This window comes from Cavia porcellus, unplaced genomic scaffold, assembly GCF_034190915.1.
Source record: "Cavia porcellus strain 051 isolate PalLab524CR breed Dunkin Hartley unplaced genomic scaffold, mCavPor4.1 scaffold_22, whole genome shotgun sequence".
NCBI lineage: Eukaryota > Metazoa > Chordata > Mammalia > Rodentia > Caviidae > Cavia > Cavia porcellus.
Genome location: NW_026947505.1, coordinates 32,526,301 through 32,543,052, shown reverse-complemented (window position 1 = coordinate 32,543,052; position 16,752 = coordinate 32,526,301). Strand labels below are relative to the sequence as shown.

Genomic DNA, 16,752 nt, shown 5'->3' with positions numbered 1-16,752 from the left:
AATATTAAAACAGAAACATTAAATCTGCTGGAGGATAGAATAGGTAAAATTCTTGAAGATACTGGTGTAGGCAGTACAGGAACTATCACAAAGAATCAACAACTGGGCTCTCGTCTTATATTTTGCCCAGCAAGACAAACCACTAACAGAGTGAAGAGACAACCCACAATGTAGGAAAAAGTGTTGGCCAGGTATTCCTCAGACAAAGTATTACTACCAAGGACATACAAAGAACAACAACAACAACAAAAAACAGATCTCCCAAATTTAAAGACCAATCCAAAAACGAGCATCTGAGATGAATATACATTTCTCAGAGGAAGAAATACAAATGGCAAATAAATACATGAAAAGTATTCAAGAGCACTGGTCATTTGAGAAATGCAAATTAAAACACTGAGATTCCATCTCACTCCACAAAGAATGGCTATGATCAAGAAATCAACCAATACCAAATGCTAGAGGGGCTGTAGGGCAAAAGCAACCTTCCTCCACTGTTTGTGGGAGTGTAGACTGGAACAATCACTATGGAAATCAGTGTGGAGATTCCTCAAAAAACTAGGATTGGAGGTCTCATTGAACTCAGCTATTTCTCTTCTGGGTATCTTCCCTGAAGAATTAAAAACACCATACTATAGTGATCTATGTGCACCCATGTTCTTAGCAGCATAATTTGTAATAGCTAGATCTTGGAAACAACTTAAATGCCCATCAACTGAGGAATGGATAAAAAAGATGCATTTTGTTATACAATGGAGTACTACTCAGCCATAAAGAATGATAAACTTGAGACATTTATAGGTAAATGGATGCTGCTCAAGTCCATACTCATAAGTGAAATGAACCAGACTCAAATGTGTTGTTTCCCTAGTGTGAGAAGCTGAAAGAGTAAATAAGAATCAAAATGTACAATAGATATTATAAAATGGGAAGAAACTTCAAAAGGGAAACTGTGATAGGGGAATGGAGAAAAGAAAAAAAAGCATATATATATATGCACATATATATATATGTAATAGTTAAGATCGTTATACTACTAATTTAGTTCATTGCAAAAAAAGGTTTGTGCTAATATTGTTTGGACAATTAAATGCCAATACATTGTACTCTAAGTAACTAATTTAAAGATGATGGTATGAAATGTATTAACATTGTTACCCTCCTATTATCTTATTTTGAAATATCTTTTCTCTTTAAAATAAAATTTAAAAAATATTTAGCTTGGGCATTTTGAGATTTAAAGTTTTCCAGTCCTTCTAAAACACACCATGGTAAATTCTCAGTAATCAGATAAGGTGATAAACTATATATTCTGCTCATAATGAATGGAAAAAATGACATTCAAAATATCTAACAATGAGAATGAGTACCAGCCATTAAAACTCAAGTGCTATGTTAGCTGGCCATGGACCAAAAACCTCTGACCATGGGCCAGATTGACTGGGGACAGGGACTCTTTTTCAAAAATATCTCAGGACAGGCTAAGTCCACTTGGCCAACAGACTGGACTAGGGGCATCCAGGTACTTAACCTCTAGCTTATTCTTAGATAATTCTCATTTTAAAATTATCTTTAAATTAGAAGCGGTGGTGCATACCTATAATCCTGACACTTGGGAGGTTGAGGCAGGAGGATCATCTGAGTTTGAACTCAGCCTGGGCTATACAGTGAGATGAAGGCAAGCATGAACTACATGGTGAGACCTGTCTCAATGAAAACAAAAACATTTATATTTTAGTATTATGTAGATAATGCAAAGGTAAAATTTTTTTCAATGTTTCAACCTATAATTTAAAAATGATGTTTCTAAATTTCTTTTTACTGATTAGTTTGTGGGATTTAGGTCTAAAGCCTGCCTTTCTTTTTTAAAAAACTTTAAAAAATTTTATTTTAAAGAGGAAAAAACCAAGGAAAACAAAACAGAATAAAACCAATCAAAATAAACTAGTAAAAGTGATACAAGACTTCAAAATGTTACAAAATCAGCAATAGTTACCATAATGCCTTTTGTTGTCTTTGAAATAGTTGCAGATACCTTTGGTCATAGTAAAAATGGAACAGAACAGAATAGAATAGAAACAATAAAAACAAAACAATGAGTGCAACAAAGGACTTCAAAATAAGTCAATAGGAAATCCAAAATGGCTATCATAATTTGTCTTGCTATCTTTTAAACTGCTGATCCTGCCATCAGATTTAACATAATCAAACAAAACAAAAGAGAATAAAACCCAACCCATGAAAACGATATTATTTCCAGGCAGGGACCACCTCCTTGTGAGGCCTGGTTCTGTCCTCCTCAGTCTGCCCCTGTTGCTGACTCACAGAGAGGCCCGGTGTGGACGTCCCCACCCTGGCAGCGGCCCACACAGGCAGTGGTTTCTATGTGGGGATCACCTACCCATGAGGCCTGGTTCTCTCCCCTAAAGCCTGTCTTGCTACAGCACTGTGTCCAAACTATTTTCTTTCTAGTTTATGAAAATCAGAAGTGTAGAGTTATGGTATTTTTTTTCACTCAGTAAACTTTCCTTGTACCTTCTATAACTTTTCTCCATTTCTGCAGCTTTCAGTATTTATTACTGGAGCACTGAGAGAGCACTCAGTCCTTTTTTTTGATTCATAAATATCATAATAACAGCCATAATTTATATTATTTATATCATCATCCTATGAAATGAGCCTCACAAGTGTGCTACATGCCTCATATTAACGTTCTATTTGTTCTCCTTAACAACCCTATGAGGCAAGCATAATAATATTCATTTCAGCAGTGAGAAAATTGGAACCCAGAGAGATAAAGACCTTTCCAGTGTCACTGAATTTGATGGTGGAGCCGGGTTTGGAACTGTGTCACCTTGTTCTTAACCCTATACCACAAGGGGTATGACCTCATACGGAATTCTATACCTGGAAAGGTGCATGAAAGGAAACTGAGATCCAAAGAGCTCTAAGGTCAGGAGCACCATGAAGCAAGGTGACACAGAAGAGGAGAACACTGTTCTTCTGGCCCCTGGATCCCTGTACCTGCCCTGAATGCTCATGGCTTCATCTGATATCCTCAACCACAGCACATGCAGTTCTGAAGATATCTCTGCTCTGCACGGCATTTTCAAATATACACCTACCTGCTTCCGGGGCTGGGTGCTCCCCCCTTCCTCGATGGCTCTTGGACTCCAAATTAAAACTTTCCTCATTTCTGTTCTTCCCTGAGGAACTACCATCTGTGGAAAACAATGGGAACATGTGAAGACACATTAGAAACTTTAGGAAACAGATGGAAATACAGCCTTGTTTTTTTAAAGATGAACTCAGAAAAAGAACTTGCGTGATTTATTTTTCAAATAAAAATGGGCCTGTGTTTGATACTAAAACACTGGATGGCTGACGTGACCAGTTTGATAAAGCAGAGTACGGGGCTAGCTAAAGCCACTGGACAGAGACAGGGAAGAAGTTCAGAACTGCCGTCTCCACCTCCGAAGGAAGCTCGAACCTCATCTGGGAAAGCCAAGGGGAGTCTCTGGCATCAGGCCTGGGAAGCAGAAACAGTCAAGAAGAGCTTTCTTTGAAAAATTAGGATTGAGCACGCTAAAGCATGTAGGCTTGCAATGGCACTTTCTCAGCACCACCCTGCTGGTCAGGTATTAATAGCTGCATTTTCCCCGTTAGGCACGGGCTCAGATTACTGCCCAGCTTCACACAAGGAGCTAAGACTTACGGTGTGGAGATTCAAGGTCAGCTGTATCTGGCTGTCTGTTGGCTGAAACCAGAACTGCTGGTTTAATGATGCATTATTTCATTCTTCTAATCAGTTTATGATATTGAGTGAAAGTATCTTAGAATTTTGATCCTAAGGTTCTAATGAGCCAACGGTGTGACTTTCTGTCACTTCCCATCCAGTAATTTGTAGCATTTGTGTGCTTATTCCATTGACATAATACCTTATGAGCTGGTAGAGTTACTCTCATGCTGTACTGTGATTTCAAGTCGATTTCTGCATATTACAATTACTTCATGGGAATTAATTAGATATGATCCATATACATGAAAAATTTTATTGAAAAACAAAACAACTCTTTTTGGTAAATTTTTTATTTTTTATTTTTGGTACCAGGGATCAAACTCATGACCTTGCGCTCGACAGGCAGGCGCTTATGCGTTTATGTCGCTGAGCTAAATTCCCCGGCCCAAACAAAAGAACTTTTAAAGATTGTTTACTTCTGTAGCCTCAGCAGAAATATTCATAATTTCTGCTATTAAAGTAAGACAAATTACAGGTGGTATATATAAAAAAAGCACACATGATCTGCCTAGCAACTGTGCACATAAAACTAGCAGCCACGATCACAGGTTGAAAATCAAACTATTAAATTACCTAAAACTCACTGTGTAGCACTTCTCTATTTCTTTCTTCCTCCTTGTGCTTTACTGCCACATTAGTTTCCAAAAAATCCTCCAGGAATTCTCCTTTACCTCTCTCTCCAATAATAAATTTGCAAGTGGGAAGATCATATGATTAAAAAGTCTAAAAATAATGATGCAAGGCTATACAAAATGCCAAAATTTACTGAGTCTCAGTTTTTATTCTGAGGATTAATAAGTTTGTTTGTTTTTTTTGCTGATAGAAAAACATAAAATAGCTGCATTCACAGTGTTCTCTCCTCTGCTTCTTCCCAATAAAGATGTGACATGTTCATCTTAATTCTGAAGAGAAACCCAGTAGTGAACTACCATTGTGCTTTTCCAATTTTTGTTGCAGACATGCACTTTTCTTGCCTTGCTTTCCTAGTAAATACCACTGAACTTTGAATGCACTAGTAAAAATTCAAATATTGCAAGCACCCAATCCCTGTGGCCAATCAATACAATGAGAAGATATTATTATCCTGTTAAAGTGAGGAAACACAGAGAAGTTAATTACCTCATAGCCAGCAATTGGAAGTGCTGGGATTAGAACCCAGAACTGATCCAAAGCAGCTCTCCTAGTGCTTTCCTGCTCTCAAAGTCACAGCTAACAAACACAAGTTTTTATTTCCAGAACCTGTAGACAATACCATATGTATTTACTCATATTTCAAGATGATCACAAATTTGTTTCTTTTGGAAAGCTTGGCACAATTCTCTATTAAGAGAAATGGATCAATTGTACTTGGCATAGGAACCTATCCTAGAAAGGAGGTGTTTTGTTGTTTTAAAAATGGTACAAACTTTCAGTTGTCAAAATTAGACAACTTTTCATAAGTGTTTTTTCTCTGGGAGAGGAAACAGTGAAGCAGGAACTGGGCAAGATCAGGTACTAGGACAGGAAACAGGCCCTGTGGACTTCAGGAGACACAAACACCATGGACTCTAGAATTTTCCACAGATGTTGCCCTCCCTTTTTGGGCCTTCTATTTTCTACATTTTATGGAGGAATTCACTGTAATATCTTAGATTTCGTGATCTACTTTTCCTAGACCTCACATATGGCATGCTATCTATAGAGAATGTTTTACTCCCACATATCCAATCATCAGCTCTAACCTGGGTGGTAAATCAGAACAAAACAATGATCTCTCTTGCTTTGAAAATGGTTCTTTTTGTAATGAAACTCTGAGGAAAGTTTATGTCTTACAAAATTATTTTTCTTCTCTTTTGGTGACCTAGGTATTACGTTTACCTAACACATTTACTGAGGAAGTTGGTAGCTGGGCAGAACTGTCTAAATTTCATTTTCAATCCCCATAGAACACACTCTGGAAAAAGTCAGAAAGGCCGACTGAGAAAACACCTGCCTCTCAGAATGCCTTTAGCTTCCTTTGAGCACCTGGCATTTTGCTGTTAGTGTGGGGCCACATTTGCGTATCTGTAACGCAGGTAAGAGGGAGCTGTCTACGGGAGCTTCCCGTATTACGGTACGATGAGATCACTGCTGGCCTGCATGTCTGTGTACACTGGAAATGTTCTTTTGGCCTCCTTATAGCCATAAAAGTGCTCATGCATCTCTGTTCATTTTCATACTGAAGAATAGGAAGCTTTAGAAAGCCTCTACAACTTGTCTAAAACTCATTAAAAAGTATTCCAAAATTCATTGTGCCGGTATTTTTTCTTCATTGGTGAAGGCAGAATAATAAAAATACCACTATTACTGAATATATTTATATTTGCCTATAGAATGTTTTAATATTACCGAAAGCCCGGGGAGTATTCAACTAATTTCTCAATAAAATGAGCCATGGCATTTTGTTGAAAAGCAAGTGGATTCTTGTGAAGATAGGGAAAAAATTAAAAAAAAAAAAAAAGACAAAAAAGAAACAAGAAAATTGGGATTTTAAAGTTCTACTTCAAGAAGCCCTGCATCCTCTTACCCCCAAAACAAAACAAAACACCCTGTAGTTTCAGGTCACAAAAGTTACTCAAGCCTTTTTTCCCTTTCAGGGAACTCAAAATTTCTAAAAGTTTTAAAAAGCCTGAAATTGAGCTCAGGACATGTCTATTTCACCTGTAAATTGTACTTCCTCCAACCTCAGAAAAGCAATATTAGAAGGCAGCATATCTCAAACTCAAACACATGGCAACAGCTTGCATTCTGTCTGGTGAATAACTAACAGACAGTAGAAATACACATCCTGGATCACTCATCTTGAATATACCCCAAGACCCCATAAGACTGCACAGCTCCAGCTCACAAAAACCCCTTTCTCTTTATGGCCCACACACTACTTCTTTGAGTGTGTACTTCTGAATGAAAGCCTTCCCATGCCTCTTACTGACTACACCTGAAAATTCTTTTTCCGCAAGTCAGTGAACCTCCAAACATTCCATGTTTAGGTGAGTAAAATTCCTCATCTTAGGTTTGGAAACTTCTCAGGCCCGGTCTGGTGCAATGCAGGCTTTGTCAACATGTGGGTCAGAGGTTACAAAGCAGAATTTACTATATAAATACATAGCTTTTGAAGTTAAGCTTTGAGAGTAAGTTAATGTAGCCTCCGTTATAAAGTTTCAGCCTGAAACCTTGTTGAAGTCAGAGGGTTCCTTTTCCAAGCTCCCCATTTCTCCCAGTGCCCCAGAAAAAAGGGCAGGCTTACAGGCACCTGCGGATTGCAGTTGGTAAAACGACATTTTCCAAAGTAAGTAGGACAAGGAAAGGGGACCTAAACTCCTTAAAATAATTTCATGGAAATAACTGTTTGAAGATTCTCTTTCATGGTAAGTAAATGTCCTCACACTTGATCTTCCAATCTGGCTGATTCCTGGCACCATGTTGGTGGAAGACAAGCTTACAGCTGTGCTGTTTATCACATTTCAACAAATCTAAGCTACTTTCCTAGAACTGTGATCTTAGAATTTCCAAATGGTTCTTCCATAAGAAAAGAAATAACTTAATGTGATGAAAAGATGAAACAGGAAAAACCCAGAGCATGCAAAAGGAACTCTTTTAAATCTTAGGTCTGCAGCATAGGTCACTGGTGGAGTAGTTACTTAGTTTGTGGGAGGCCAGAGTTTGAGCCACAGCATAAACAAAAACAAAAACCTTGATTACTCAGCCATAAAAAAAGGATAAACTTGAGGCTTTTATAGATGAATGGATGCAACTAAAGACCACTTTCATAAGTGAAACAAATCAGACTTTCATGTGTGAACAACGTACTGTCTCCCTAGTGTGAGAAGCTGAAGACAAAAAAACATACATACATACATACATATATATATATATATATATATATATATATATATATACTAATTTCTCTTAGTTCACTGAAAAGAAGTGTTTGTATTAATTTCTGAACAACTAAATGCCAACATTTTGTACTCTGAGTAATTAGTTTAAAGATAACAACATGCAATGTATTAACCATAGTTATTCTCTAATTATCTTGTTTTAAAATTGTTTTCTTTTCTTTAAAATAAAAAAATAAGGTAAAATACTTAAAATACTTTCTGTAACAACACAAAGATCAAAGTAGTCACTCTAGTTACTTTTGGAGATAAGGTAAGCAGGGAGGTTTAGGTATATTTAGCCAAAGAACCCACGAAAAACATAAAGAACTCCAGGCCTCTGTAAAGAAAGCACACATTCTCCCAGGTCTGTACTTGTTTCTTTAAAGAATTCGGCTGACTGGCTAAACCAGACATGCATTCTGAAGTTGCCAAAGAAACCCACATCCCATGTGAATGTGAATACATTGCTCCTTTTCTGGCACTCTGCAGGGATAGAGAAACCAGATTTCTCTCCTCTGCCTGGCTGGCTACAATAGGACACCGTGTTAATGAATGACTTGGACCACACAGAGAACAGGGCCCACAGCTGCAAGCACATCCGACAACAATCCAGCCACTGTGTGTTAGGTGCCGGGCAGACTCAGCCACACTGGAGCTCTGTGTTCCTCCCAGCCTGGGGCTCAGTGTCCTGCGTATTTACTTGTATAACCAAATGTTTATGTGTGGTCTTTATTTTATCCCTAGTAATGTGCTTGGAGTAAATCCTGAAGAGTGGAATAAGTGGATCAAGGCATTCACAGTTTAAGGGTTCGGTAACTGCTTTATGAAAGATCATGGTGAGTTTATTTCCACTAGAAGTGTATGAGTGAGACTTGTTTCTTCCTACCCTGAGAAGCATTACAATAATTTTTCATCTTTTTCAATGTGGCTGATAGATAAGAAACTATATTCCTTACTTTTTATACTATGTAATTAGCATTGGTCTTAGTATCTCATGCATATGTCTGTGGTGAGCCCGGTCTTATTTCTTCTTACTATAGGCATCTTTATGGGAAGGAGGCAGTAGAAAACTTCACTTGCTGATAGTCCTTTTAAAACTCATGCAAATGTCACAAACAAGAGTGCACTTTTGGGGCTGGGGACTTAGCTCAGCGGCATACGCGCCTGCCTTGCAAGCAGGCAGTCGCGAGTTTGATCCCCGGTACCGATAAAAACAAAAAAAAAAGACCAAAAAAAAAAAAAAAGTGCACTTTTAAATCTATTTCTATTATGCCAGGTTTTTAACTCCCAAGAAAACTGTAGGCCAGGGACATTAGGATAAGAGGGGTTGGGAAGACAGCAGCTGTTGGTTATGGCTTGTGTCTAGGTGTCTCCCCAAAGCCTCATGTGGTCATAGGTGGGGCTTTTTCAGAGGTTGCAGAATCTAGAGTATGTGGTTGATTCATGGAGCAATGCCAGGATCAAGGTTGCTAGGATTTAGGGGGAGTGGTTACTAAATCAGCCCATTGATTGGACTGGCACTGGCCTAATCCTGGTAGACTGGATACAATATAAGGAACAGAAATAGGATTGCCTGTTCTGTGTTGCTTTTGCTACCTTTTGTTTGCCAGAAACTATTCTCCTCTGCCTTGGAGCCAGTCAGTTATGGACTGAAATTTTTAGAAACTGTGAGGAGCTAAATACATCTTTTCTCTTTTAACTTTTGAGTGTTGGGTATTTTGTCTAAACAATGAGAGAAAGTAAATAAGAAACAGTCTACACAGAAACCAGTGCTAGACGGGCTTTCTTTAATATTTTCAAAGTTCTGTTCTTTTTTTCTCATCTTCTTCACTTCTGAATTCAAAAATTATGTATTTGATGAATATTTACTCCTAAGTGATAAAAATTTTTATAAAAACAATATTATTCTGGCCTCATTAAAAATGAGTAAATATGTATGTATGTGTACAAATGACGTTAACCAGAAGGAAGTGTGATAAACATATTAGTGAAGAGATTTGTCAATGGCAAAAGAAACCACAAACTACATAAACCCCTGGAAATGAAACAACACCCTCCTGAACAAGCAACCAATGAGTCACAGATGAAATTGAAGAAGAATTCGGAACTTATGGGACTCGATGAAAGCAGTCCTAAGAGGGAAATTTGTAACAGTGAATTCTTACATCAGAAAAACAGAACAAGCTCCAACAATCTAATGTTGAACCTCAGACTTCTAGAAAAAGAACAAATCAAACCCAAAGCTGGTCTGGGGGAGAAAATTATAAAGATAAATTGCAGACATTAATGCAATTCAGACTAAGAAAAGAATACAAAGAATTGAAAAGATTTTGCCCCAGATGGGACACTGTAGATGGTGGGAGGCTGGGAGGCGGAACCAAGGGGCTCTATCTTGAGGTCACCTTTCCCGCCCCTAGGCAATTTACCTGTGGTGCCAAATGAATACCAATGGGCTACCAGTGCATCAGTAATGCTTCTTAGGCACTACCCCAACCCTAAGCTACATGTATGCCCTCACACCACGTGTCTGGCAGAGAGAATGCCAGACCCCAGAGGGTCATGGAGTCTCTCTCTACATTCTTAAAATAAAGGCCACTTTTATTTCATACTTCTTATCTTTTTAGCCGTGCCAAAAATTCTATGAGATGGTTCCCTTCGGTGCCGAAAATTTTATCAAGAATCAGTGAATTGGAGAGTTAGTTCTTTGAAAGATTAAATAAAATTGATAAACTCATATCAAAAACAAGAAAGAAAAGACTCAAATTCATGCAATTAGGAATGAAAAGAGTGAAATCAATGGATCCTGTGAAAATCCAGATCATCAATACCTACTCCAAGAACCTATACTCTAATAAGATGGAGAACACAGAAGAAATGGACAGATTCCTAGATACATGTGAACTACCAAAGCTGACTCAAGGAAATATAAAAATTCTAAATAAACCTATATCAGTCAAAGAAACTGAAAATGTAATTAAAAACTTACCAACGGGGGCTGGGGGTTTAGCTCAGCGGCATAAGCGCCTGCGTTGCAAGCAGGCAGTTGTGAGTTCAATCCCCGGTACCGATAAAAAGGAAAAAGACCAAAACCAAACCAAACCAAACAAAACAAAAAAACTTACCAACAAAGAAAAGCCCAGGTCCTGATGGATTCACTGCTGAATTCCACAGAAATCTAGACAAGATTTAATACCACTACTTCTCAAACTCCTTAATGAAATTGAAAGGGAAGCAATACTCCCAAATTCATTCCTGGAAGCAAGTAGTTCTCTGATAACAAAACCAGAGAAAGCCTAAACCAAAACAGACAACTATAGGCCATCTCTCTAAAGATGCAAAAGCCAAACAGAATGCAGCAAATCATCACAAAGATTATACACTATGATAAAGTAGAATTCATCCAAGGGATGCAGGGATGATTGAACGTATGCAAATCAATAAATGTACTACACCATTATCAACAGAGTGAAAGACAAAAACTACATGATTATTTCAGTAGATCTAGAAGAAGCATTTGATAAAGTCCAACACCCATCCATGATAAAACCCTACAGAAAATTGGAATAGATGATCTTTACCTCAATCTGATAAAAACCATCTATGACAAACCAACAGCTAACATCGTACTAAATGGTCAAAAACTAAAAGTTTTCACTCAAAGATTAGGAAAAAGACAAAGATGTACCACTCCTATTTAATATAGCTCTGGAAACATTAGCTAGAGCAGTTGGACATGAGGAGGAAATAAAAGGAATAGGGACAGGAAAGGAAGAACTTAAATTATCATTACTTAAGGTGACATGATATTCTACATAGAAGACCCCAAAAACTCCACCAAAAGACTTATAGATTTAATAACTGAATTCAGTAGTATGTCTGGATACAAAGTCAGTACTCAAAAATCAATAGCATTCTTGTATACAAATAGCAAACACACTGAGAGATAGTCTAATTAGGAAACAATATCTTGCACAGTAGCATCCAAAAAATAAAACATTTAGGAAAGAATCTAACAAAGGAAGTAAAAGATCTATACATTAAAAATTAAAGTACTCTGAAAAAGGAGATTGAAGAAGGTATCAGAAAATGGAAAGATATTCTTTGCTCATGAGTAGGAAGAACCAACATAGTAAAAATGGTCATACTCCCAAAATAGTTATACAGATTCAATGCAATCTCAATTAAATACATAAGCATACCTCACAGAATTAGACAAAATATTCCTACAATTTGATTGGAACCAGAAGAGACTCAGAATAGCAAAAACAGTCCTAGGCAAGAAAGGTAAGGCAGGGGCCATCACAATCCCTGACTTAAAATCATACAACAAAGCCACTGTGATAAAAACAGCATGATACTAGCAAACAAAAGAAAACAAAACAAACAAACAAATCAGACCTGAGGATCAATGGAACAGATTAGAAGATACAGAAACAACTCCAAACATGCTTAGTCACCTTTGTCAAAACCAAGGGGCCAAACACATTCACTGCGCCATTTAATAAATGGTGCAGGAAAAAATGGTTTTCTATGTGCCAAAGACTACAACTAGACCCATATCTCTCACCATGCTCTAAACTAAAACAGAAACACTAAATCTGCTGAAGAGAGAATATGTAGAACTCTTGAAGACATAGGTGTAAGCAAAGATTTCATGGACAAAACTCCAATTGCATGGGAAATATTTCAAAGAATCAACAACTGGGATCTCATCTTATTAAAAAGCTTTTGTACAGCAAAAGAAATTACCAACAGAATGAAGACAACCCACAGAGTGGGAAAAAATTTAGCTAGTTGCCTCTCAGACAAAGGCCTAATATCTAGAACATATAAAGAACTAAAAAAAATTCAGACCCCCCCAATTTAAAGACCTAATCCAAAAATTGCATTGAATATATACTTCTCAGAGAAAGAAACACAAATGGTAAATAACTATATGAAAAAATGTTCAACATTAGTGCAATTCAAGAAATGCAAATTAAAACAATGCTGAGATTCCATCTCACTCCAGAAAGAATGCCTATCATTAAGAAATCAATCAATAACAGATGCTGGAGGGGCTGTGGGAGGAAAAGGAATCCTTCGTTGGTGGGAGTGTAGTCTGGTGCAGCCATAGAAGAAATCAGTGGAAATTCCTCAAAAAAAGGTAGGGTTAGAGGTTTCAATCGGCCCAGGTATTCTCCTTCTGGGTACCTCCCTGGAAAAATTTAAAATCATCATACCACAGTGATATATGTGCACCCATGTTTGCGGCAGCATAGTTTATAATAGCTAAATCTTGGAAACCACCCAAATGCCCATTCACAGAGGAACGAATAAAAAAGATTTTTTTTATACTATAAGGTACTACTTAGCCATAGAGAAGGATAAACTTGAGACATTTCTAGGTAAATGGATGCACCTTGAGATCACCTTACTTTTTTTTTTTTTTGTAACAGGGATCAAACTCATGACCTCATGCTTGCTAGGCAGGCACTTGTCCCCGCTGAGCTCTCTCCCTGGCAAGACCATCCTCTTAAGTGAAATAAATTGGTAAATACTGCATTGTTTCTCTGGTGTGAGAAACTGAAAGTGCAAATAAGGACTAAATTGTATAATAGATACTGTGAAATAGGAAAAAATGGTTCAAAAGAAAGAGGAACTAGGAAGGGAAGAGCAGGAAAGGAAGGGAAAGGAAAAAACAATAAAAGAAGGGTAACACGGGAACAAAGCTTTATAAATAAGGAAGGGAAGAAGAGTTGAACGGAGGAGAGGTAACTGGGAAATAAAAAGAGGAATTAAGTTATACCATATACAGGTACAAATTCTCTATGATGAATATGATCATTATGTAGATCTAAATTGCACCAAAAATTTATAAAAAATTTGCTAGATTTTAGTTTTTTATATTTTTCTATATTTCCTTACTTTTCTACAGTAAATTTGTTTTGTCTTAATAATTAGAACAAAGGGCCAATGTATTACAGAGAATAAACAGACAGCCTACCTCTCCGTTCTGGAAAATACCATTCTTTATATCTTCATAGACCAAACCAAAGGTTTATTATCCAAAAGGCCAGAAATGGAGATTGCAAATGCATTTCAAATTGGGTACTGACTGATGGCAGCTTGGGCGTGATTGTGAGCCTGAGGCCACACTCCTGGGGCCCCTTCTGTGACCACCAAGCAGTACTGAGTGTGGTTAAGGGCTGAAGGAGCAAAGCCTGAGCAAGAGGCACTGTGTTGCACCTAGAATAGATTTAGTGCTGGACGGGACCTCGGGGGTGTGTGTAGAGATGTCGGGCTGAGGTACCTCACTGACAGATAAGGAAACCAGAGGCTAGACATAAAAAGTTAAGGCCAGACTTGGCCTCCATCACTAACTTCAGCTAATTTGTTTACATGGGCTAACTCTCTTTGGCATTTCTGATAAATGTCTGGTACCCCAGACTATTTCTTTTTGTCTTTTTCCTTTTTTATATGTATTGGGGATCGAACGCATGACTGCCTGCTTACAAGGTAGGCGCTTATGCCACTGAGGTAAATCCCCAGCCCCTGCCAGACTGTTTCTTTCTTTTTTTTTTTTTTGTCTTTCTCTTTTTTATCGGTACCAGGGATCGAACTCACGACTGCCTGCTTGCAAGGCAGGTGCTTATGCCGCTGCGCTAAATCCCCAGCCAGACTCTTTCTTTAGATGAAAATTGTCTTCCACCTACAAATCTGTACTGAGAAAATTGAGAATTGAGACTTGCATGCAGTGACTGATCTTCCCAGTAGGTGGCAGTACTAGCAAGCCATGGGCAGAAGGGTGCTTTCCCAACAAAAAACAAAAATGGAATTCACCATTTTGCAGACATATTTGTATAGAGGCATTTAAACTATATGAGGTATACAAAAACGTTTGGAAGGAAATATATCGAAGTATTTAAAGTAGGTTTCAATAAAGCGTATTTTAAGTCATTTTTGTTTTTTTTACATGTTCCATATCTTGTACAATCAACATTTTTTTTTTTAGACAGTCTTGCTAGGTAGCTCAGGCTGGCCTTGAAGTTGTGGCAATCCTCCTGCTTCATCACTACACCTTTATCAATCAACAATTTTAAGAAAAATAAATAAGTTACTGACATAGTAAAATTATTTAAATAAAACATGCAGAGTTTTGGTACTGAAAGGACATTAGCAGGTCATATGGAAATGTGATAATTTTGTATTTTGGTCTCCAAGTCACATAATCATGCCAGTCAAATGTGTATTATTTAAAATGACACCGTTCTGCAATACTTTAGTACTGTGATTTTAAAATTTTATTAACCTTATTAAAAACGAAACAAAAAATCAAAATTACACATTTAAACTGGAAGCTTAGCCCTGAATTATTAGTACATGAAACCACTTCACACTGATGCAATTTATTTAAGTTTACTTCCTCAGGGTGAAGAGGACTGACATAAATATGCAGAGGTTATGCTGCCTTATCTCCAAATAACCTGAAGTTTAATACTTAGGGCATTAATTTCCTTAAACTAAGTAAGAAAACTTTCTAACCCTAATTTATCTATAAAGCAATGTATCAGCCAGCTCTCCATGTTTAAGTGTTCTTCATTCAATCTTGGATTGAAAATACTCAGATAAAGAAATTGTGTTTTGGGCTAGGAATGTAATTCAGTGGTAAAGGAGGGAGACCTAGAATTCAATCCTCAGCACACACTCAGATAAAAGAGTCTGTACTGAAAATGCATAGACTTTTTTGGGGTGTCATTAATCCCTAAAAGCAGTAGTACAACAACTCATTACATTGTATTTAGATTGTATTATATTTATATTGTATTATTAATAATCTAGAGAAAATTTAAAGTGCACAGGAGGATGTATACAGGTTATATGCAAATATACCAATTTACATGTGGGGTTTGAATATCCACAGATTTTGGTATTTCAGGGATCCTAGAACCAATTTTCTCTTAAATTTTGAGCCACATTTACTAAAAATGAGGCTCTTCGTGGAGAATCTGCCAGAAGCCTTACCTGGCATCATAAGGCCGCTTTGACTTTCTGGTCTCCCCAGGGTGGAGTGATTCCTCTTCTCTGTGCTTGGTAAGGTAGCTGGCAGGTTGGGGGGCGTGGTTTTCTGGGACTTTTCCAAATGCAAGTCCTTCCTAGTGTCTGTGATTAGCCCTGTGGGGCCAGGCTGGGCAGGACTGGTTGCAGTGTGAGTCACCAGCTTCCGGTCAAGGCCCACTGAAGCACAGAAGCGTTCAGTTAGTTGTGTGGTTTCTTTTCTGAACTTAAACTACAATTATATATTTGCAGTTGATTTAAAATCTCTGATAACTGTGATGAGGGAAAGGAAAAAGGAAGGAAGGGAAAAGAAAAAAATATATATACATACACAAGGTAGTTATAATTATACAGCTAGTTTCTCTTAGTTCACTGAAAAGAAAGGCTTGTGCTACTATTGTTTGGACAATATTTCATGCCTATATCTTACACTGAATAACTACGATGAAGATAACAATATGCAATGTATTATTATTATTACTCTCCTACTAGCTGATTTTGAAATTATTTTATTGTTATTTTTTTCTCTTTAAAATTAAAAAAAATCACTGACATTTGGGGCAAATAACTGACCCATCCAGGACATGTCAGAACCTTATAAAAATTCTTCTCTCCAAGTTTCAAGTGGGCCATGGGTTCTCTTGTCTTTTAGTAACTGGCTTTCCAAATAATATACATGAAGAAGTGAACGGAGACAAAACCTAAACCTTATATTTTGAGATTGGCTGTCTTTCCTCAGATAAATACTTCCTTTAACTTTCTGCAGTTCTTTCTTGCAGGGGATTTCTATGTACGTGACACTGGAAGACTTCTGACTTAGCTACACACTAGTGTGTTATAAATTGTTCTTTAAAGACTATCAAAGCAAAATGTCAATTCACTACAATTTTTAAAAATCATATTATTGCAGCATTTTTAGGATGGAAAAAAATCTTTGAAAAATAGAAAAAATAAAAAAATATACAATAGCAAAAATTGACATTCGCAACTCAGATGAGAGACTGATCGTGAATTCCT

The 16,752-nt window shown here is 37.3% G+C and overlaps 1 protein-coding gene across 2 annotated transcripts in view; it reads right to left on the bottom strand.

Annotated features, from left to right (window-relative positions):
* The window catches only part of Lrp11 (LDL receptor related protein 11), a 52,747-nt gene that overhangs the window by 16,097 nt on the left and 19,898 nt on the right, over positions 1-16,752 (bottom strand). Inside the window, exons 5-7 of one of the 2 annotated variants that reach the window (XR_010041942.1) lie at positions 15,703-15,915; positions 3,126-3,221; positions 1,598-1,703 (exon numbers count right to left, since the gene is read on the bottom strand). Coding sequence is in view for 1 of the 2 variants with exons in the window: in XM_003466340.5 (XP_003466388.3) it covers positions 3,126-3,221; positions 15,703-15,915 (309 nt within the window). In the remaining variant the exon portion in view is untranslated. The remainder of the gene's footprint in view (positions 1-1,597; positions 1,704-3,125; positions 3,222-15,702; positions 15,916-16,752) is intronic. The other variant, XM_003466340.5, reaches the window with a different exon arrangement.